At 58.8% G+C, this 23,465-nt stretch overlaps 1 protein-coding gene across 2 annotated transcripts; it reads right to left on the bottom strand.

Moving 5' to 3' along the window:
- Positions 1-441: 441 nt before the first annotated feature.
- Positions 442-19,284, bottom strand: LAMC3 (laminin subunit gamma 3). 2 transcript variants are annotated; one of them, XM_066201378.1, is made up of 28 exons: positions 18,859-19,284; positions 14,892-15,196; positions 14,573-14,703; positions 13,538-13,704; positions 12,979-13,167; positions 12,687-12,804; positions 12,508-12,606; positions 12,161-12,297; positions 10,625-10,741; positions 10,120-10,315; positions 9,801-9,913; positions 9,339-9,557; positions 7,759-7,947; positions 7,431-7,676; positions 6,949-7,102; positions 6,698-6,840; positions 6,438-6,616; positions 6,210-6,348; positions 5,594-5,799; positions 5,247-5,323; positions 4,995-5,129; positions 4,552-4,696; positions 4,275-4,436; positions 3,945-4,047; positions 3,645-3,844; positions 3,366-3,512; positions 3,068-3,167; positions 442-2,446 (listed from the first exon to the last, which is right to left on the bottom strand). In XM_066201378.1, exons 1-28 carry the CDS (start codon positions 19,229-19,231, stop codon positions 2,202-2,204), a joined length of 4,734 nt encoding a protein of 1,577 aa, XP_066057475.1. In that variant the 5' UTR covers positions 19,232-19,284; the 3' UTR covers positions 442-2,201. The 2 variants fall into 2 exon arrangements, with proteins under 2 accessions (XP_066057475.1, XP_066057474.1); XM_066201377.1 differs by having other exon boundaries at positions 5,247-5,320; positions 18,859-19,260.
- Between the last annotated feature and the right edge of the window lie 4,181 nt (positions 19,285-23,465).

The raw sequence follows: 23,465 nt of genomic DNA, 5'->3' as shown, positions 1-23,465 counted from the left end.
GAGGGAAGGGACCGGCTCCCTCTGCCCGCACCGCCCGCCGGGCACGGCTCCGGGACACCGGGGATCGCGCCGGAGCTGCCCTGGGAGCGGCATCGCCCCGCCGGTACCGGCGGCAGAGGGACAGGGTCGGGATGGTACAGCCGCTTCCAGGCGCTGGATAAACCCTGGAGCTCGAGCAGCGGGAAAAGGGATGGCCCGAGGGACACTCACGGCCGAGGTGATGCGTGTCCCGGCCACGCGTGTCCCGGCCAGGGTCACAAGCCCCCGCGGTGTCAGCCTGACACCTTACGTTAAAATCGTGTACTAACGTGGAGTTTAGTGGGAATTTTGAGATATTTCTCCCCTCATCGCCCCAAATGCAGCCGCATTTCAACCCCTGCTCTTTAAAAGCAGCAAGCTCAGGTACAGTGTGCTCTCCTGCTGCCACACACCCTGGATGGACAGCTGAGTGTTATATTAAGAATTTTTAATGGATACAGCTCTAGGCAGGTGGCACCAGCTGAAAACACAGAGTTCCAGGGAGGGCAGAAGGCAGCGTGAACCACATCTTCAGCAGCAGGCACACAGCAGAGGCTTGACATTTCTGTAAGAGCAGCAAATTTGTGTGTTCACTGGAGATGTATAATTGTCCTCCCAGAGAGACAGTAAGTGGCCATGGCTCCCTGCCTCTGGCCAAGCCGGATCACGCTGTGCTCTCACTGTTTCATGGTTTTGCTTTCCCAGAGCTGTCCTAGGGCAGCAGCAGGGGAGCCCCTGCCATCACACCCCCACAGAACTGCAGCTCTGGCACCCCACTCCTTGGGCAGCTTTTGTGCAGAATTCGAAGGACGATGGCTTTGTTCTCAATAGGAAAATCCTGTGCTCCTTCCAGACCACTGGACTCGCCAGAGATGCTGCTGTGGGAGTTCAACATCGGTGGCAGCAGTTTTACATAAATTACACAAGACTTTAGCAAACTTGATTTGCAGCACTGTGAGCAGAGAAACATAGGAAAAACCGGTTAAAAAAAATGAAGCAAGCTCCAGCCTGGGGACTCGTTTCTGGTCTTATGGGAATGACTTCAGCTACCTGGAGTCACGGCACAGCCAGCACAAGGTGGGCTGAGCCAGGACCTGGCTTGTCCTGCAGCCCAGCCCACAGGGGAACATAAATGCCTTTCCTTTAAAGGCAATACAGCCACTGACCTCTGCCACCCCGTGGGAGTGACACAGGAAGGAGCGGGTGTCCAGCTGTTCCCCATCCAGCCCGCACTGGCTGCACAGTCTGCTGCCACCAGCCAGCTCCTCTCTGGTGGGCACAGGTGATAATGTGGGGCTGTGGGTGCTGCTGCTCTGACACCTCCCTTGCCTGCATTTCTGCCACCCAGCCCCTGGGACTGGTGGCAATTGGCTGGTTTATAGCCATGCCTGGTGACATTCAGTGAGCCAAGCAGAGCTGGCTGTAGCCTTGTTATCCTGGAGCAAGGGAACAGCAAGACCTGAGCTCCTCTCACACTGAAGCAGGCTGAGGATGGCCCACCTGCCTTCCAGGAGCTGGGTGAGGATCCATCTTTGCCTCTGCTTTGATTCTGGCTCACTAATTTAGCCCCCCCTGCTGTGAACTCCCTTCCCTTGGGAAGCAGGCAAGCTGTGTGCCCTCCAGCGAGCAGCTCTCTGCCTGCCTTCACCAGGATTCCTCTCTGTACCTCTGTGACCACAGCCCGTGAGCATGACACTGCAGGGTGCTGTGCAGCAGGACCAGCTTCCAGCACGTGTGTGAGAGCCTCTCTCATCTCCTGGGGCAGGAGGGAGCGCCAGGCAGTACAGCTTGGGTACATCACATACTTGGGAAGCTGTCCCTGCCCAGTGCACCGTGCTGCGATGGGAAAGGAGGGATGGAGGAGGTCTGAGAGGATTCTTTGTTCACTCTGCAGTGAGAGATCAACCCTGGAATGGCTCCATATCCTGCACAGAAACATTGGTGGTCCCTGGTGGGTGGGTGTCCCCCCATCCCAAGGACAGAGGTGGTGGCTGGAGTCATGCTGCAGACTGCGTAGGGTGCAGGGCCTGAACGGGTGTGGAAAAGGACCTGGGGTGTGATACTGTAGGCTGGGCAGTGTGAGGAGTGGTGGGATTGATGCTGGTGGATGCAGAGAGTCCTTCCCTCTGCCATTCCCTGTGCAGGGTGGGCACAGAGGGCATGTGGCAGCAGCCAGTGACCTGTCACTTCGAGCAGCTCTCAGGGAGACTCCGCAAAATGTCCTCCAAGTTCTGCTTGTCAGCCCGGATCTCAGCCAAGTCACTCTCAAATGCTTGGATCTTCTCCTGCTGCCGTGCTGCCTCCTGCTGCAGCCGCCTGAGCTGGCCGGCCAGGGGTCCTGGCGTGGCCAGGCGCTGCCACAGCTGCTCCAGCTGCAGCCTCCCGGCGCTCAGCACTGCATCCACATCCATGTCCTGCTCCAGGTTACCTGGGAAAGGGGGGAGAGGGCATGGATGAGAGCAGAGAGATGGACAGCAGATGTTCTGGATGAGCTCCATGGCACCAGGCAAATTATAGGGAGTGGGTGCAGCAGGGCATGGAGGCTTTGCAACTTCTCACTGATCACAGGTAAGCAAAGAGAACTGCAGCACCAGGCAGGGCCTGGGCACTTTTCTCTCTCTTACAAATGGGTCATGGTTTCCATCCTTTTGCAAAATTTCTTGGATGCAAGAGTCCTGGAATGCTCAGAAATATACCCAGGTGATAAAAACAGGAGGACCTGGAGCAAGACCAACCAGCAACAAGGAGCAAACCCAGTCTAGCACAGCCCTCAGTTCCAAAGGGACTTTGCCCACCTTGTTCCCCCTGAGGATCCCAAGGGAGATCAGTGTACCCAGAGCAGATATGAACACACACATTCAGCAAGCCCCAATTCATTCTTCATGAGGGTTTTCCTCAAGACATGAGCCTTAGGGAAGTCTCTTTGCTGAGACTATGGATGATCTCAGCCAAAGAACATCCAGCTGGATGGCCATCAAGCAGGAATACCAGTGAGCAGGAGAGCCCTGCTTTCCCTGGAACCTGCACCCCATTTTTCCCCAGATCTCACCTAGGCTGTTCAGCAGGCTGTTCAGGGTCTCGATGTCTGACATGAGCGAGCCCCGGGCCTCCTGGAGACTTCTTGCCATCTCACTCACCTCTGACCCCACCTTCCAACAGAGACAGACACCCAGATCAGGGACACCATTGACCCTTGGCTGGATAGTAGAGGAGGTCCCAGGAACATCTCCAAGGCATTGTCCCTACAGTGGAGCTCACAAGCCTGGTTGTTCCCCATGCTTTGGGCTGTGGGCAAAGCTGCTTCCATGCTCTAGAGGACACAACCTGCCCAAGGGGACCCAACTGACCTGCTGTGCTTCTTCCAGGTCTCCCCTCAGCTTCTCAGCCATGTGCTCCTGCCAGGAGAGCTCCCACTGGGTCTCATTGGCACGTGTGGTGAGCTGGCTGGCATGTTTGAGGGCCTGTTTGCTCTTCTGCAGCACAGCCTGTGCCCTCTGCAAAGGGACAGAGATGGGAACAGTCACCTGGAGACACCCAGCCCTGCCAGCAGCTGCCTGGGCTCTGTAGGTGATGGCTGCCAGCCTGGCCATGCCCAGCAGCTCCACCCCACATCCCACAGCTCGGACCTTGGCACTCTCCTCAGAGAGTTGCTCAGCCTCCCCAGCTGTCCTCTGGGCTTTGGTGGAGATGGACAGGGAATTTCCCAGTGTCTTCTCTGCCTGTTTAATCTTCCTCTGAGCATCCACCATCACTCTGTCCCGCACAGTGGCCATCCTCCTCCTCAGGGCAGCCTGACTCTTCCGATGCCCCAGCACCTTCTTCATCCCTATGGGAGCAACCTGGCCATCACCAAACCGTCCACTTCTCCCTTGTCACCTGGTGAGAGCAAAGCTGTGGCTGGAGATGCTCTGACTGGTGCCTTTTACCTTCCAAGCCGGCCAGGAGGGACTCTGCATCAGAGAGCACAGCCTTTCCTTGGGAGACAGCCATGGTGGCCATGTCATGGGCAGAGCCAGCCTGGTCCTGCAGCTGGGAGAGGAGAAGAGGAATGAGGCTGGTGAGTGGGTGAAGAGCTGCACCCAGCTGGGGAATATGGGATTCAGCCTGTTTGGCAGGGGAGCTCCTAGGGACATCTGGGAGCCCAAGGGAAGATGTCTCCCAAAACATCCTCTCCCAGCTCCCTGGCTGCAGGTATGGTCCCTCCAGTCGCTGGAGGAGCAGGGATGGGGCTCCCCATTCACATGAGCAGCAATTACCTGCTTGAAGCCATGAGTCCTTTGCAGCTCCAGCCTCAATCCAGCTGCCAGTGTGCGGGATGCCTCCACAGCCTGCTGAGCCAATGGCTCCTGGACTGCTGCTGCCTGCTCCAGCACTGCCAGGTCCTGTTCCAGGTCTGCAGCCTGCATTGGCAGCACCTTCTGCAGGATCAGGATTGCCAAAGGCTCCATGAGATCATCTCCCAGGTCAGGAGGCAGCACTAGTATAGCAGGAGGTAGGGATGCCAGCAGGAGCTGTAGCTTGGGTGCTGCTCACCTTCCCCAGAGCAGCCACCTGCAAAAGTCTCTCAGCCAGGTCAGCATGTGCCTGTTCCACAGCTGTCAAAGCTCTCCTGGCCTCCACTGCCACCTCTGCCATGCCAGCAGCCAGCTCCTCCTGCGCCCGCTGGATTTCCTCATACCTATATGGACAGGACACTGCTGTCAGCCAGGGCCCTTTGGTCCCTTGAAGCATGAAGAGGACAACTTGAGACCTGGCCCTGGACATGGAAGGAAATTCTGGGGGCTTTTCCTGAAGCGCCCCAGCACACAGCACCCTGTCCCTGTTTTACAGCACTGCAGTGCAATGAGTTTGAAGGTGCTCAGCACGTGCCTGTTGGGCAGGTGCCAAATCACCATGACCGAGTCCTGTAACAGGGACCTGGCCAGAGGAAAGGGGCCATGGTGCCCTGCCAGCCCTCTTTGCTGCCAGCCCCTCACCCGGCCTCCAGCTCGCACTTGGTGTCCTGTGTCCTGTTCCCCTCCAGCAGGTTCCGCAGGAGCTCGGAGCTGGCATTGGAGGCACGCAGTGCTCTCCTGACCACTGCCTCCACCTGTGCCATGGAGTCCTTGTGGCTGCAGGGACAAGGACACACAGACAGAGGATATCAGGATTGGCCTCCTGGCAAAGGAGTGGGCCCCCTGCACACTCCCACCTGGGCTGAGAGCTTCCTCTGCCTCTTCAAATCTTACCCCTTGGACAGAGCCCGAGCCTCGAGTGCCAAGTGGCTCCAGTTTGTGGGCTGCTGTGGGATTTCCTGGGGAATCTCCTTGGAACGCAAACAGCAGCACTGAGACCCTGGCAGGAAGCAGGCACCCCTGGACCCTGCCAGCCCAGCACCACCAAGAACCTCCCAAAGGGCTAGAGCAAGGAAAATACCTCCTGACTCAGCTGCAAGGAGGGCTATACCCACATGGACCCCAGGTTTTCCCACTCACCCACTCTGCTGGTCACATCCCACCCCAACAAGCCTGGGAGGCACATCCCAGTTCCCCCCAGGATTGCCACCAGCCCCCTCAGGAGCCCTGAGAGCCCCCACCATGGTAGCCAGGGTGTTGGCAGCGTGCAGGATCTCCTGCTGTGCTGACTGCAGCACAGCCCTGATCTCCGAGAGCATGGTGCAGGTCTTGGGGGGTCCATGATCAGAGCAGCTGGTGGCCCGGCTGGCATTGGTGAGACGGCCTTGTGCAGTGTTCAGTGCCCCTGCCAGCTGCCCCACCTGTACCAAGAGGGTGGCCCAGGCACCTGTGGGCAGCACAAGTATCTTGTTGCCCACTGGGGTTGCTCAGGGCTCCCTGCTTCCCCGTGGGGCTGCCCCGTGCCCCAGTCCCTCTCTCACACCTACTAATGAAAGTGGAATACAGTCCCTGAGTGCTCAGGAGGGACCTAAAAATTCAGCGCCCAAAGGGCACCCACGTGTTGGTGCTCAGCCCCCAGTAATGCCCATCACTGCCTGCTCCAAGACTCTGTAGTGTCAGCATCCCTGCATTACTCTGTCCTCCCAAAAAGGCATGTTCCCTCTCCTGCCCTCGCCCCAGGTCCCATCACACTGAGCCCAGCGCCCACCTGGGACCTCCTTGCACCCACCCAGCATATCACAGCACCCTGAGAGATCAGAGGGTGAAATGGGTGGAAGAAAGGAGAGCCCCCCATACCTCTCAGGAGGTGTGGGCTGGGCAGCCCATCTCCACGGGGTGCATCTCCCAGCATGGCAGACTGGCCCGGGTGGGCGTCACAGCCTGGTTTCTGCAGCCATTCCTCCATCTCCTGCAGCTTGGCCTTCAGCCGCTCAGCCTGCGGGCCAGACACGGGGGGACATGGGGGGACAGTGAGGCAGTGCAAGGGGAGGGTGCTGTGCCCCCTCAGCAGTGCACAGGCTGTACCTCGTCCTTCACCAGCCCGTAGCAGGCAGGACACTGCTGGCAGCGGGAGCTCAGTGGGTCAAGGAAGAAGTTGGCCTGGCACCGGTCACACTTGTAGCCCACAAAGCCAGGCTGGCAGAGGCAGGTGCTGTTCTCGTGGCACTGCGGGGTGATGGAGCCCAGCGGGGAGCAGTTGCAGGCTGCAGTGATGGCAGAAAGGCATCACACTGTGGCTGCCAGTCCTGCTTTAGGGACAAAGACACAGTCCCCATTCCCGTTACCTCGGCAGCCCCTGGCAGAGAAGCCAAAGAAGCCGTGCTGGCATCGATCACATTTCCTCCCTGTGACACCTGGTTGGCAGGAGCACTGCCCTGTCAGCATGTGGCACCCGCTCTCCCGTGACCCTGTTGGGTGGCACTCACAGCTGGCACGAGAAGTGGAGGGTCATGAGCAGAAAATCAATGCAGAGAGCAGAGCTGGGAACATGGAGCCACTGCTGTCCCCTGCCAGCCCCATGCCATGCCCCACATACCTCTTGCACCCCACGATGGGCTCCAGGCCATAGTAGCCAGGCTGGCACTGCCCACAGGCTCTGCCTGTCACGTGTGGGAGGCAGTGGCACTGGCCTGTGCCAGGATCGCAGCCCTCCAGCCTCGGGTCTGAGCCGCTGGGATTGCAATCACAAGCTATGGGAGACAAAATAAGCGTTAAATCCCAGCATGGGGCTGGTGGATAGGACTGCAGGAGTGGGACACTGAGGCTGAGCTCCTGACAGCATGGAGAGCCACACTCCCCCATCAACCAGGGCTCTGAGAGAAAGGGCCCCTGCAGGCCAGAGTATCTCTGGGGAAGGATGCCAGTGGAGCAAGAGGGCAAAGGACATTCTGGAACACATGGGGGTAACCTGGACCATCCATCAGCCCCTAAACCTGCTGGGCATCCCCTTCCATCCTCTGTCTTCACTGCTGGGAGGATTTGGGCTGCAAGTGAGCCGTGCCCGGGGGCTGTACGTACGTGCACACTTCCCAGCAGGGCTGGCAGCCAGCGCATCCCCGTAGAAGCCCGGCCGACACCTCTCGCAGTGGTCGCCCATTGTGTTGTACAGGCAGCGCAGGCACCGGCCGGACACGGGGTCACAGTTCCCCACGGCATTGAGATCCACGTTCCCATGGCACTGGCAGGGCTCACAGGGGTGCACGGGACCTCTCTGCCCCAGGGGGTCCCCGAAAAACCCGTCATCACAGAGCTCACAGCGTTTTCCTGGGGAAGGCGGGAAGGTGGGGAGGATCCGGCCGTGCTGACGATGCCCACAGCCCCTGTGCCCACCCAGCCCCAGCCTCACCTCTCTGGCCCGGGGGGCAGTGGGTGCAGACCACCTCCCCACTGCCGGGCACCTCGGTGCAGGGCGAGCGGCCGGGGCAGGGGCAGGGCTTGCAATCATCAGAGCGCCCTACGAAGGGGTTGCCGTAAAAGCCGGGGCTGCAGCGCTCGCAGGAGGGACCCTCTGTGTTGTGCAAGCACTGGCAGTGCCCTGCGGGGAGGAAAATGGAGCTCAGGGTCTGCAAAAACCCAACACCGAATGACAGCAGGGACTGAGAGGGGGATAGAGAGCCCAGCGCTGAGCACGGCAAGAGGAACGTGCAGCTCCAACCGAGGGGCTGCACATCTCCAACCAGGACTCGGGACATTTTCCCTCCTTGCCCTGTCTTTGGTCAAGGCAGAAGGTTTTGGAGAGGACACGGAGGCCACAGCGACGCAGGGACGAGGCAGAGCTGGCACAGACAGCACCATCAATGTGTGCGGAGGCTGCCGGCGCCTGCCGTAATCCACAACACATTTCTCAGCGTCGAGGCGCGTCCTTTCCAGCCTGGCTTGGAAAACACAAGCAGCCGGCCCGGCACCCACCGAGGAGCATCTCCAGAGCGAGCCGAGCCGGTGAGTCAGCCTTCCGAAATCGGCGCTGAGGAGGAGAGGGAGGAAGAGGAGGAAGAGTGCTCAAGGAACCCCCCACCTCCAGGCAGATGCTCCGTTTCACTGGGGAGAGAAGAGACCGGGGGGAGGAATTTCCCCCGTGTTTTGTGGGGTCGGGTCATACCAGGAAGGCTGCGCAGGAGGGGGTGCTGTTCCATTTTCCCCACATCCAGGCAGAGTCAGACGATGGAAAAGAAAGAAAAAGCGGATGGCAGGAAGAAGTGGAAAAATAAACTAAAGGAAGTGCGCGGGTTGGCAGCGCCCAGGCCGGAACATCAAAAGCCTGGCCCCATCCCTGGGGATTGTGCAGTCGGCGGCGCCAGCCCCGGCTCTGCGGGATGAGGGCGGGTTTGCAGAGCTGCCGCCGTGTTTCGTGGGCAGGGCAGGGGCATTCGCCGAGCGCTCTGCCTCCTCCAGCCCTCTCCATCATTGTTGCTCCCCACTGAGGAGAACCAGCCACCGAGGGGTTGGGCTGGCAGCACAAGAGCTGGCTCTTCTGGCGTCTTCCCTCAAGCCTGGCACTTCTGTGTTTTCCTGCTTTTTTCCTTGCTTCTCTGCTCAGGTTAACCCTGAGTTTGCAGATTCCAGAGCTGTGCCCTGTCCTGCTTCTCTCATCGGGTACTGATGCTGCCTGTGAGCCTAGGAAAACCCTCTCTGCTCCCCCACTCCTCTGAGGACCAGCACCCTTCCCTTCTCCTCCTTAATGGTCATAAAGCATCATGAAAAATGCTCCTCTAATTATAAATTACCACCATTATTGCACTTCATTAATTATCTCTAGCTTTGCAGTTATGAACCCTGTCCCTAGAACCACCCAAGCTATTCAACTTGCAAATTTTGGGAACCACAACCTCACCAATGGTTTCCAGATTCCCTCAGAACAAGCAAAGGCATGGATTTGTCACCCACACATGGAGCAACAGGTGAGTGGAGGGGCTGGGGGGTGCACACCTGTGAGGGGGTGGCAGTCCCCGTGCTGGTTGCAGGTGCAGGGCACGCAGTTGACAAAGGGGCCGCCGAATGGGATCTCCCTCTTGAATCCAGGTGCGCAGGACTGGCAGAATTGCCCGGTGTATCCCATGGGACACGTGCACTCCTCCACCCAACCTGCCCGTGTGCCCGGCCCGGGGCGAGCAGACGTGAGCTGGACCTTGCTCAGGGACAACCTGCCTGTGAGAGGGAAGAGCGGTGTGAGAATGGGATGATGCATCCCCTGCTCTGCTCTGAAATGCTCCAGACAGGCACAGGAGACACCAAAATACTTCCTTGGGAGCCTAGGAGTGCTCCCAGAGAGGAGGCAGCCCCTGCCCCAAAACAACCCCTACAGTCCCTCTTGTCCTAGAGAGCCTGATGTTTCTTCCATGTCTCCAGTCCCAGTTTGTCCCCATGGGGATGATTTGTGGAGCCACCCACCTCTCACGGGGCCGGGGCTCACGCGGAGGCGGAGGGCGGTCAGGTTGGAGAGCAGGCGCTGGAAGCTGAAGGCCGACAGCAAAGGCTCTGCACCCTCCTCTGCCTCATGCAGCCTGTAGGAGAGGGAGTGTGGGAGGCAGGACAGGGCCAGCCTGAGCCAGGTGCTGCAGGACAGCTTGGCTGCTGGCTGGGACCCGGGCACAGCACCATTAAATCCCTGATGGGGGGAGAGAGTGAGGCTGAACCCCCAGGTACAGGGCAGCCCAGACAAACCAGGTACTGAGCCCTAAAGCCCACTGAGGCTCCCCAAGATAGGTACCTAAAGGCGACAGCCTGCTTTCCATGCTGGGGCTGGCTCTTGGTGCTGGACATGGTTATCTCCATCCCTTCACCCTCCAGCAGCAGCTGGACCTGGAGCAGGGGCACCCCAGTTTCTGTTCTTGTCCCATTCTCCACTCCCAGCAGCAGGGACAGGACCTGCCCATAACTGAGGCGCTGGTTCTGCAGAAACTTCTCTGTGAGGGGAGAGAGGAGCAAAGTCTGTAGAACATGGAGGCACAGCTCTGCCAGGACTGCCAGTGCAGTCCTATTCCCACCACCATCATGAGGAGCCACAGTTATCCTTCTAGACTGGTGCCAGCTCCGACCTGCCCTCCTGGAATCCTGGTCCACTGTTCCAATACCCCCTACTGTCTTCTGCTACAGAAACATGCTCAGCTCTGGAATGGAGCCCAGTGCCTCTTGCAGCAGCAGAGCAGTGGCGTGAGAGCACCAAGGGGCCCTCAGAGCAGAGCAGCCCTGCAGGGACCCAGCACACACAATACCTGGTGCAAGAAAATCCACTGGCTCCTCTCCATCCCACTCGGTGATGATCTCCCGGCCAGCCCAATGCAGAGGCAGGTCTGTAGTGCCTGGAGCTGTGGCAGCCCAGCCCTCCAGCCCTGTGTGACAGGACACAGTGACAGTGCACAGCTAAGGGAGCAGTGAATCCCCACCAGCACAGTGCCAGCAGGGTGCTGCTTTCAGGGGCTCTGTCCCTCCTCCCAACACTCCCTCGAATCTTGGAAGGGGCCAGCACTTTGTAACACCCTGCTCCACTCAGGCTCTGTGCTCTCATGCACTGAAGGGTGGCCTTAACCACCCCTCATCTATTTATTTTCTTAGATTTAGAGGAAATTATTATCTTTAAACTTTTGCCCCCCTGCCTGTGCTGCCATTTTAACATTACTGTGGGCTGGCGAGCACAGGAAGCCTGAGGAGAAATGCTGGAGCAGCCCAGAAGAGATGAGGTGTAATTGCATTAAGTTGGTTTCCTTAAGAAACCAGTTAAACTCCCCTCCACCTCCGCAGGGTTAGTTATTTCTTCCAGCCCTGCAGGACAAACACTTGGAAATCTCTCAAGTGGGCTGTGTTCTGTTATCAAATTATCCCCAATTTATATATTCACCCAGTATAAGAAAATTCCATCTGATCCCCCTCCGCTGCAGACTGGGGAATGTTTCGGGGAGCAGGGCTTTAGGAGGGTGCTGTGGTTGCATCTCAGCTCAGAGATTGCCAAACCAGTCCCCAAAGGAGCAGCCCCAAATTGGCTATGTGAAGGGTGGAAAAAAAGACTCGGTTTAAAGCCTGGCTCAGTTTCAAGGCCGTGGAAGACATTCCAGCAGCACAGCAATCGGCAGCGCGGTTTAAAGGCAATTAAGATCCACCCGTGCCTGGCGCACTCGTATCCATCTGGGAACAGGCGAGGCAGAGCGAGGTGCCCGCCGTGGGTGCCCGTCCCTGCGGTGTCCCCGCAGCGGGGCTGCACATGCCGGGATGCGCGGCAGATGGCAGGGTTTCCCCGAGCATCCCGCACGCATCCAGCCCTGCCAGCGCAGCCCTGCCAGCAGCCAGGCAAAAGCATCCCATCCAGCCCGCCCAGCCGCACTGTCACATCCCAGCCGAGCATGGGGAGAGGAGGGAATAATTGGGAAAGTTCCCAGCAGGCTCCATCCTGTTATTTTTCTTCTCTTTCTGAGCTGATTTTTAGTGCCCCTGCAGTCCCTGGTGGGGTGGAATGTCCGTGCCTGGCCCCACAGCCCTCCCTGAGCCCTGCACAACCCCAGGAGCAGGTTGGCATGGAGGGATGCCACGGGGAGTCACGGAGAGCCTGGCCCCATGGAGCTGGGGGCAGAAGCAGGTTAAACAGTAAAACAAGGGCAAGCCAGAGAAAACCCTCTCCACCACCACCACCTGGTATCTCCAAAGAGGGACACTCAGCCCCAAAGAGGGACACTCAGCCACATCCATCCCAAATATTTTTGGCTGAAATTGGCAGTGCAGTGCCACCTGTTTCACTTGGGGCTGGGGGGGGTCGTTACCTTGGCTGAAGTCGGAGCGGATGTGAGTCTCCTCGTAGCCATCTGCCGCCCTGCAGGCGCTGGAGTGGCCGTAACAGAAGCAGCTGGTGCAGCCGATGGGGTTGTGGGGCTGCAGGTTAAACCAGCCCGGCTGGCACCTGGACACAGGGAGGAAACAAGAGTTCGTGGCACAGGGCAAGCAGACCTGCAGGGAACCACGGCAGTGTCTTTGTGTGGGACACTGGTGACAGTTCCTTGTGAGCCTAGTCCCAGTGGTCCAGTGGAATGCAGCACCACAGCCTTGCCACCAAGTCCAAGACTGGAAAGAGACAGTGTTCATGTCCCCATGCCAGGTCCACAGTGCTTACCTGTTGCACAAGTGCCCCTCCACCCTCTCCTTGCAGGTGCAGTGCCCCGTGTTGGGGTCGCAAGTGCCCACGCTGCCCGCAGGGTCACAGATGCAGGGTCTGGATGGGGTGAGATAAAGGCAGGAGGTGAGGCCCGGTCCCATCCCGCTGCTCCTGCCCAGGGCCGGGCTCCTCCTCACCTGCAGCCACCTTCGCTGAGGCTGTGGTAGCCGTCCTTGCAGCGCTCGCACTTCCAGCCCGTCACGTTGGCTTTGCAGACACAGGTCCCCGAATTGTCGCACTGGGGCTGCAGGGAGCCTGTGGGGACCCCAGCCTACCCTGAGGCTCAACCCCAGCCGGGGACAGATCCAGGACGGGGAGGATGGACAAACCCCGAGCAAGAGACGATCCACCAAAACCGTCCCTCCCAGCAAACTCCAGCTGCGGCCGTAGTTTTGCAGCCGGAGGCCGGCTGGGCACAGCCGCACGCACCTGCGGGGTGGCAGTGGCAGGGCTGGCAGGCTCCCTGCGGCTCCCAGCGGTAGTAGTTCGGCCTGCAGCTCTCGCAGTGGGGCCCGGCCGTGTTGTCGCGGCAGCTGCGGCAGTGTCCCCCGTGCCCGCTGCGCCGGAACAGCTCCCGGTCGTAGAAACACTCCTCGGAGCGGCCGCTGCAGTTGCAAGCTGGGGGAGAGGCGGGAGGAAGGGTGAGCACCTGGCGGGCACTGGAGCTTACGGCAACATCCCGTGGGGTCGGATGAGCCAGAGGGATCCCTGAGCTCGCCAGGGAGAGCTTTCGGCGCTGCCTCTGCCCTTGGGAGCACAGCTGGGCGCAGTGCCTTGCACGGAGCAGACGGCTGCACTCGTGGGGTAAAGGGAATGGGAATATTCGGGGTGCTGCTGTGAAGGGGACCCCCGGGGTACAAATCCTCCCTTCCCGCCCAAAATGGAGCAGGTTGCAGGAAGGGCGGGAGGTGCCAGATGAGCTGATGCAGCACCAGCACAGCCCATCAGGGCCAGCCACCGCCGTGGCCACAGCGCGGGCGATACTCACGGAGACACTCGTGGGCAGCCTCGGCCGTGCCGCGCGCCCAGGGCCGGTCCTGGAAGAAGGGCTGGCAGCGCTCGCAGTCGGTGCCGGCCGTGTGGTGCTGGCACACACACACCAGCTGCCCCGCCTCGTCCGGCGCGCACTCGCTGGCGTGGCCATTGCACTTGCACCTGCGGCGAGACCCCGGCGAGGGGCGGCCTCTCTCAGCACCGCTGTGGGCAGCAGCAGCAGCTGCGGGACGGTGCCCAGGCTGTGCAGTGTGTGACCCTGCTACTGGGAGCAGCCCAGGCTGTGCCGGCCTTGAGGCCGCCTGTTGTGTCCCCGAGGCTCTCCCAGCCTGGCCAGTCGGGAGGTCACACACCGCGGGTGGCCCGCGCTAACCAGCTCCAGCTGCTGACCCCAGAGGTGGGACAACAGCTACAGGTCTGCGGGCCGACTGGGAGCTGTCCCAGCCCCGCTGCCTGGGGCAGACAGTGCTCCCAGGGATGGGGAAATTTTCCACTTCTCCCAGCTGAGGAAGGGCATGTGCAGCACAGTCCACGGGCAGCACCAAGTGGGTGCCACCTGCATCTCTATCCCACATCTGCTGCCCATTCCTGCTGGCAGCTGTTCCAGCTTCTGTGCCTGTGGCTATGCTGACTCCAAGCTCCTCCAGCAGCCTCTGCAGCTTCAGGTCATCTTTCCAATCAAACCCCAGGACTCCCTTTTTAGAGTGCCCAGGGACCAGCAGGGTCACAGGAGGAGCAACACAAGCCCCAGTGTCATTAAAAGCCATTGGGCTGGGAGGGAACAAGGCAAATACAGCTGGTGGCACATGGAGTGGGCTAGTGAGGAAAAGACAACCTTTCTGCGCAGCTGGGAGATCTTCAGGTTTAATCACCCATCTCTGCTCTTCCAGCTCCAGTTTACACATGGAGGAAGCCACATCTAAGCAGTTTGCCCCAAAATCACAATTCAGACAAGATCGAGGTGGGGAGCAGCTGCCCCAGTCCCACAGCCCCAAGAATGTCCCCATACTTCTGCCTGGCTGCCCCTCACCTGCCACCAACGGAGAAGTCCGATATGGCATAGTAGTACGACTGCAGCACCTTGGGGTCCTTGAAGATGTCGTCCCCAAATGTGTTGAGCCGGTTCAAGGAGATGAGCAGGTCAGTGACTGTCACCCACTCCTGCAGGGGACATGGGGAAGGCATTTTGGAGAGGTCTGGGCCACCAGCTCCCACCCCCACCAGGACACATCCTGCAGCTTTTCAAGCAGGGAGACAGCACATCTCCAGGACTTTTACCCCGGGTGGGTGTAATAATGCCCTTGATCCCAAAGGTCCATGCAGCACTCCCTCCCCCACCCTGGTGGCACCTGCAGCGCGGGGCTTCCATCAAAGTTGTAGGCGCTGGGCCGTCCCTCCAGGGTGGAGAAGGCCACGTTGCCCCCGCTCAGTGGGGAGATGTCACTGAACTCGTCGCTGCAGAAGGCCACCTGCTCGTCCTCGCCCGGCCGCAGGTACTGCCGTGGCCGCCGCCCGTAGGTCTTCTGGCAGGACGCGCTGTAGAACTGGAAGGGCTCCCAGGGCCCCCCGGCCCGGCTGCGCTTATAGATGGCAAAACTCTCAGGGCGGCTGGTGTGGAACTTGAGCCGCACGTAGGTGATCTCGTAGGCTTTGCCTGGGGACAGACCCACCAAGCTGCGACCCTCTGCCAGCCCCCCGATGGGCAGCACAGCCTGAATTATCCCAACAGCATCCTGCGGCACCCACCACAACTAAAAATGAGCAAATCACCACCCAGCTGCTTAACCAGCTCCTCCTTGGTGCAGCCCAAACCCTGTCCAGATCCAAGCTGGCTCTACCCCAATGCAGTGCCCACCTCTTGTGTGGGTTGCATGGGCAAAGAGCAGTTCCAAATCCAGGCTCTATCCAGCAGCTCTGGGGGAGAGTTAGGCCCACAGCACTGAAAGCATCCCCAGGGCAGTGGTGCTTTAGGGATGGAGAGCTAGAAAGGGTCAAGGCCAATCCCTTCCCAAGGAGCTGCATGCCAGGACCCAGCATCACTTCCATCTTTGCTGGGATGAAGACAAAGAGAGGCCACCAATCCCTGGGGCGTCCAGAGAGCTCTGAAATAGCTTGAAAGAATTAGCAGAAAGGAAAAGAGAAAACACCAAAGTGAACATCAGACCCACTTAATTGCCAGAGATGAAGGACCAGCTCAAAGCCCGGATTGCTCCATAACAGCACCACTCCTGACAGCACAAAACAATTAGCTGCAAGGTTTTGGCTTTATTTGAAAAGATAATGAGTTGGGAATGTTAGAGGGGTTATTCCGGGACTAGGAAAACAAGCCTTTAATTGGGCCCATATGAATACTGTCGCGTATGTGCTGCGACTTTGCTGCGGGGGAGCCGAGGCAGCCGGCTACCAGCGCTGGGAAAAGCAGCTGCATCCCATCAGGGATGCGGGAAGGGCCCGGCAGAGAGCCTGGAGAAGGGGACAGCCCCACTCCCAGCCCACCCGGAGGTGACGAGGGCCAAGAAGGGGCTGCAGCTGGGCTGTCCCACCCTTGCCTTATGCCTCTCCCCTCTCTCTGGGACTGCTCCGGGCTGGTGACAGAGGGGGTGCCCCTGTCCTGCACCCCGTGCAGGGGGAACGCCTGGCAGGCGCCGGTTCCCAGACAGCGCGGTCCCAAGGGGGCTGTCTACCACAACAGCGAGGTCGGGGCCGTCACCTCCAGGGGCATTTTCCTCTGGGAGAGGAAGGGAACGCAGTGCTGTGTCAATAAACCGCCCCTGCCCCGAGTGGCCCCACGAGAGGGGAGGGGACGGCCCCGCTGGGGGAGCCCCATTTTGGTGCCTCCAGCTGGGGTGGAGGAGATTCACTTTTCTGAGGAATCTTCACGAGAGAGCGCGTGCTCTCCCCAGACAGGCTTTTTAATCAGCCATTTCCTCCTTAGGGGAAAAAAAAAAAAAGATACAGAAAATAGCCCAGGCTGGTTGTCTCCTCTTTGCTGCTCAGGTGTGACGTGTCCCAAAGCCAGACGTGCTGCAGGACAGTGATATAGGGAAGGGTGCATGGGCAGCACTGGGTGCTCTCCCAGCTGTGCTGTCACCTGAACGAAGAGCGCACCTGCCTCACCCTGAGCCCAAACTGCTGCTTGTACTGCTCTAGGGCTCCAAGAAGAGAATTCTGGAGAGGAGGAAAGGAGCATGTGGGACAGTCATGTCACCTACATGTCCTGTCATCTCTAGTCCCTGCCAAACCTCAGCCCCGGGCTCTCATCCCACAGGAAAATCAGAGTCACAGACACAGATAGTGTCTGATGTAGACGCTCCAAACTGAGCCATTGGCATTCAGATTGCTTCCTGACGAGCCCTGCTATCTGTTGCCTTTGCAAGCCGCAGATATTTTGGGTTCCTTCCTGACGTCTGACAGGGCAAATGCAAGAGCTGTGGACACTTGGGATGATCGACCAGCTGCGAGCCCAGTGCACCATAACAGCATGGCTGGAACCTCTCGGGAAGGAGAGATTTAAAGGAGCATAATCTAATTAACGCCAATCAACAACAATGCAGGTAAACACGGGTCTTGTCCAAGTCATCCCGTGTCTTCTTTAATAAGCTCCCCAGGTAACCACGCTGGAGAACATACAAGAGGAGTGACTGAGCAAGACAGGCAGGCTGGGGGGACACACTACATGGGCTGAAACACCAAATTACTCAGTGGAGCTCAGGAGCAAGGACTCAGCCCTGGCTTCATTCCAGGGGACTGCAGGGGCCAGTTGGGCTTTTCCCCTTTAACCCAAGTGAAGCATTAAGGCAGCAATGAAAACGACTATGGCTGGGACAAGAACAGGGCCCAGCAACTGAAGGAAAGGTCAGACAATGATGTGCCAAGCACCAAGATGGTAGTTTTTAGCATGACAAGATATAGGAGCCATGCAGGGAGAAGGGTACAACTGCAGAGGATGCTCCAGCTCACAAAGGGCTATAGGGACAGGCTGGAAGATGAGCTCGGTGCAATGCTTTACCCTTAGCTGTGTTAACAGACACAGAACAGCAGGGCAGTCACAGGGACTGGACTCCACAGCAAACCTGAGTGTGGGGTCCAAGAAGGACCACAGAGGAGGCAGGGAAGAGCTGGAAGAAGGACAGAGAATGGGAAGGAAGCCCACACACGTCGCTGTGCCAAGCTGGGACTGGTGGCCACAAAGTTGCCCGGCGGCAGCTGGCTGAGGCACACAGGCTGCATTCCGGTGGTCTGTGCCCCGGGTCCCCCACGAACAGATTCGGAACAATCTGACCGCCTGCGTTAGGTGGACAAGAGGCTGGCAAGTCCCCTCTGTCAGGGCTGGCAGATTCCTCCGGTACCGCTCCTCGTGCCCGGCGGGGTGCCCGGCCCCAGCCCGGGGACAGGACCAGATGTTCGCCCGCTCGCAGGGGGCTGGGAAAGCAGCGACCTCCACCCAGCCGGGAGTCCCAGCGTCACTGCCGGGGCAGGCACAGACCCTCCACAGTCACCCCGACCAGGCTGGGTCCCACCAGGCTCAGTGCCACACCGACACTCAGCTGTCCCCTCGCCACGCTCGGCTGTACCCTCACCAGCTCCAGCCTCATCCCCTCCACTACCCGCCTTCGGCATGCAGATGGCAGGAGACTGCAGAGAATGAAGATTTTACAGCGCTGGCCAACAGCCAGGAGAGTTTAGATGGCAGGAAAATGTTATAAAACCTTTTTAAAATGCCAGGCATGCCCCTTGGGTTTAAGCACCCTCCAAGTGGGCGGCTTGCACGGTATTTAAAACACAGAGGGTCGGATGCCAGCTGGGGAAGCCTACTGGGGTTGCACGGTGTGTCTGGAGCTCGGCACCATGAGACATAACCAGGCACCCTGAGCAACGCACGGGGGTGAAACAGGAGGGGCTTGGCACCCATGGTAGTCCCCCTTCCCCGGCAAGGCTCTCCCAGGGTAGGAACCACCTGCCTCCTTCTCCGCAGGCTTCCATAATCAGTAAAAAGCAGCCTGGGGTGAAGGGGAGAGCAGGCACTCCGAGCATGGCTGGCTGGGAAGCAGCACAGACAGGCACAGCTTCTGGCATCTGGGGCTCAGCTGATGGACAGGGCAGACCCTCCCCGAGCCCTTCCAGTGCTTTGCAGAGGGCAGCTCCCTCCCTACACCCCCTAAAAAAGCCCTGGGGAGGGTCCTGTCCTTAATCCAGCACTGGCAGCAAGAGCTGCAGGGTGCGGGAACATCCACCCCCCATCTCTGCACCCTGATCTCGATGCACCCGCAGCCGCTGCCCTCCACCGACACCGCCGGGGCTCCCGCTGGCACTTACCCAGGTGCAGGGTGATGTTGACGGAGTTGGGGTACTGGATGCCAAAGGCCATGGACTGGCTCTGCCACCAGGTGCTCTCCTCCTGGCTGTGGAAGTCGGTGAGGAAGGAGGCGTTGTGGTGGCGCCGGGGGTCGGTGGCGTCGCAGCGGTGGCACAGGGCGCTGGCGTGGTGGGCTCCCATGTGCAGGCAATAATCCTCCGGGGGCGACCCGCACGTGTTGGTGGCCTGGACGGCCCGGCCGAAGGCGGCGTTCTCGAAGACGGGCATGCAGCGGCGGGGCTGCCCCCGAGGGTCCCAGCAGGAGGACGAGCCCCCCGCGCCCAGCCCCAGCCCCAGCAGCGCCAGCAGGCAGAGCCAGGGAGGCCGTGCCATGCCGCGGCTCTCCTGGCCGGACTCTGAGCCTCCTCTGGATGGCAGGCGGGACGGGATGGGATGGGACGCGGTGGGATGGGATGGGACGGGTCCCCCTACCCGGCACCTCCTCTCGCTCCGAGGTCCATCTTGTGGAAGCTGCTGGGAATGTCGAAATATTCGTATGTGAGGCAGAGCTGTGGAGTTTGGGATCCCCGCAGGACATCCTAGTTCCCAGGCCGTGGGGATGAGCCATGCAGTGCTCCATCCCCAAAACATCTCCATTGCTTTGTGGATTGGGGATTTGCATCTTCAGCTGCGTGGGTATAGCTGGGCTCCTCCATTTCTCAGCCCTGGGAATGAGCTTGTGGTGGTACATACCTCACATGAGGCTTTTTCCTTGAATTGGTGGGGGTCACCTCTTTCCTTGCAGCCCCAAAATCAAGAGGAGGTTGGGGAAATGCTTTGAAACAGATTCAGCACCTTCTTCTCCCCACACTGATTTGTGGGGCATTGACTGCTCCATATGTGGCCTGTAAGTCCATGTGGCACTTGCACCAGCCTGCCTGGGTTATGGGTATGTGACACCCCAATGCCTCCACACCAGCACCCTTGACTGGGGGTCCCATCCCTGCCTGTTGCCATGATCCAGCCCAGTCCCCTGGACTTGAGTGAGGGCAAATTCCTGTGGAGGCATCTCCATGGCGTGGCAAAACCAGATCATCACCAGACCTCATTAGCAGCTCTCAGCTAATGCTAATTATAGTCTGTGCCAGGGGAATCCCTCTGGGGACGGTGGCACCCTCCAGATTTGACCCATGGGGGCAGGAGGGTGACAGCAAACAGGGAGAGAGGCAGCCTGGCACGGTGCCATGCCCCTGGGCACGCCCTGACCCACAGCCCAAGGGCTGTATTTGCAAAAGTGGGATCCACAGGGGAACTCTGACCCCCACACCGCTTCAGTGAGCTGCCCACAGGGGCCCTGGAAACTTAGTACTCATTTATAATTTAAGCTCCTTTCCTCCCCTTCCCTTCTACTCTTATTTATTTTATTCTCCTTTCCCCGTGCACACTGCGGGAGAAAGCACCAGAGGGGAGCTGTGAATCAGAGTCCTGGGCAGCAGCTCCCGCAGCAGCGCCGTTTCAAAGCCCCATTATCATATATTGACCCAGGCTCTGACAGCCAGAGCCAGCTCCTCTGGGAAGGGTGAATTTCCCAGCATCGAGGAGCTGTGCAGCAGCTGCCTGGGAGTGGGCGGCCGGTGGCAAACCCACTGTCAACCTCCAGGGAGAAGGAGAAGGGTTTTCAGCTCAATAATTGCCCCACGTGTTTCCACCACCAGTTTTAAGGGGATTTGCTTCCTGCAGAGGTGAGGTTTTCCAGGTGTTCTGGTTTTCCCATGGTACTGAGGCTGTAAGCTCTGGGCAGGAGATAGAATCATAAAATACTCTGAGTTGGAAGGGACCCAAAAGCATCATTGAGGCCAGCTCTTGAGTGAATGACCCATATGGGGACTGAACCCACGACCTTGGCACTATTAACACCGTGCTCTAACCAAATCTTTTGTGTCATGGGCTCGCCTCCTCCTCCTTGGGATGCCACACACATCCATGAGAGGATTTCCCTGCCCCTGTTACAGAGGGGTCCATGTTAGAGAGTGATGAGACCACACAACCAGGGCTCAGGATGCAGTAGGATTTGGGCAAAGCTGGTGAGTATCCCAATCTCACCCCCTCCTCCAGCACAGCCCACTGGGCTTGGGGGGATGGCCTACAGGGCCAGAGCTTGATGGGGATTGGTGGTGACACTGCTGTGCTCAGCTGTGGGGATGCTGCAGCTGGAGTGGGAGCTGTACATTCCCAGTTTCAGCTGTGCCCCAGACTGGAGGAGCCCCTCACCAGGGTCCTGCTGGATGGTGGGCACAAGTCTGCCCCTTGACAAAGAGATGCCCTACACTTGCTGTGATCCACTGGTAAAAAAGCCCAGCCTCACCTGAAGTCCTCTGTAGCTGGAGAGACTTCACCCACTGCTCCAGGGCTTTGGTCCCAGCACTTCAGGGATGTGGTGACCAAGGTTGTGATGACACCAACCTGTCCAGGAGCCTTCTTCTGCCCCAGCACAGACCTGGAACCCAGCAAGGGTTAAAAACCGTGGAGGCGGAGAGGAGAAAATGTTCTTTTGATTTGCTTAATGAACGTTAATTAAGAAGACAGAAGATAGCAGATTCCTTCAGGGTAGAGATGAAAGGCCTGTTAATTAAATCTGGGGAGCGAGGAACAGGGCCGACTGATCCTCCTCCTGATCAGACCTGACAAGGCAGGCGCGGGGCAGGAGCGAGGTGTGCCAGATCCCACAGCCCCTCATATCCCACAGCCCAGCTCCAGGCTGGCAGCACGGCCAGGTTTTGACAGGGTGTGTAGGATTGAGTGCCACTTACCTGCCTCCAGCACCCCTGAGGCTGAGAGTGGCCCCATCCATCCCCTGGAGCTGGGGTGACAGCTGTGTCACTGCCAGAGGCTCCACTGCGCTCCTGGAGTGGCACTGTGAGATGGACACCCCTCAGTTTCCAGCAGGGAAACTTTGTCCCCAAGGGATGAGCTGACCTTGCTGGAGGAACCCTAATGGCCAGCTCCATCCTGAGGAGGAGAAGGTTTGGTCACCCACCTTGGCGGTTTGCCCCAGGTCCCAGCACCCACAGGAGCTGGCCACAGGTTAAATGGGAGAGGGTCAGAAAGGCACTGACCACCACCTTGTGCCACAGAGGGACAAACCTCTGGGATGGAGGTTTCAGCACACACACTGCCTCACCTTCCTGGAACAGGCAGCTCCTACCACCAGTGATTTGCCAAAAACGGCTTTTCTGCCCGTAGCTGAGACCTGGAGGCTGTGGCACAGTAACAGGATTCTGCTGGCAGCCTGCTGCCTCCATGCTCTCCTCCAGCTTTCAGCACAGGCTTATTTTTAAAAGCAGAGCAGCTGAGCATCCCAAATCACAGCCCAAAACCACAGCAGCCCTTCCTGGCCCTCCCTGACACCGCGGCTGGTTCCTTCTCCCACTCCATCCCTCGCCCTGGGACTGGAGCAGGGGTTGGAGGCAGGTTGAGCTGCAGGATGCCACGAGCATTTCAATGAGCACAGACAACGCTCCGCCGCTCTCCCAGCACACACAGCCCTGCCAGGGGGGACAGCTGGGGTGATGGGGGGCTCTTTGTCACAAACAGCAGCCCCTTAAACAGGGAGGAAGAAAGGATAGATGCCAATGAAGCCCCCAACTCTGCTGAGCACGGGGTGAAGACCCCATCTCCAGCGTAGTGGGAAAGCGAACATGCACTGTAAATAATGGCTGGAGCATCTCTCGTGTGCACTGGCTTATTTTGTAAACCTGAACTTTGCAAAATGTCACAAAATGAAGAAACGAGAGGCCTGGGATGAGTAAATCTCTATTAGAAATTCCCTGGGATGTCAGCAGTCATGTTCTCGCTCGATGATGGCACATTACAGCCCGGCCCTGCTCGGGGAGCGGGGTCATGCGTGGCGCTGATTGCGGAAAGTATTTAATTAACACTGCCATAAATACAGCGCTAGAGATGCCAGGCAGACCACGGCGGGGCACGGTGCTGCTGAGCTGCGGGAAGTTCTGCCAAGGCAGATGGCAGAAGATGAGGGAGGGCAGAGAAAATCCAGTAGATTTTGCTCGCTGCTTTGCCACAGCCCTTGGGAGTCCTCAAGGAGCAAAGGGAGGATGGGACAGTGACACTGTCAGGATGTCCCCTGAGCAAGAAAGCTTCACCATCAGTGCCCAGATGAGTGGGGAAACCCCACAGCAGGGAGAGGAGCTCTCTCCCAAAGCAATTGTCAGGACGCACATCGGCGTCCTCTTGCCTGATGCGCAAATGGTCTAAAGTCACCTTTTCAGAGATAATCATCCCCAAATTCTCTCAATACCTGGCAGACAGTGAAAATAGGAACATCTCAGCTTCACTCGTGCATGACCACAAGCTCATCATCTCACTGATGAGCTGAACTACTCCAGGTCTGACCCAGCTCAAGGACACAGGGTGACAGCCAAGCCGTCACTGTCCCCGGGACACACATTTCACCCATTGCATTGGGCTCAGGAGGTCAGGGACCAGGACAGGAGGAAGGACCAGGTCAGAGCAGGACCAGCCCGTTTCAGGCACAGCCCAAAAAGGACCTTTCCTTGCCTGAGCTCATCAGCAGCTTAATGACACTGGCTAAAAAGCTTCAGAGTCC

Source organism: Chamaea fasciata, unplaced genomic scaffold (genome assembly GCF_029207755.1).
Source record: "Chamaea fasciata isolate MVZ Bird 193981 ecotype frontalis unplaced genomic scaffold, bChaFas1.0.hap1 SCAF_20, whole genome shotgun sequence".
Taxonomy (NCBI): Eukaryota; Metazoa; Chordata; class Aves; order Passeriformes; family Sylviidae; genus Chamaea; species Chamaea fasciata.
The sequence above is the reverse complement of the archived record's forward strand: the minus strand, read 5'-3'. Positions and strand labels throughout refer to the sequence as shown.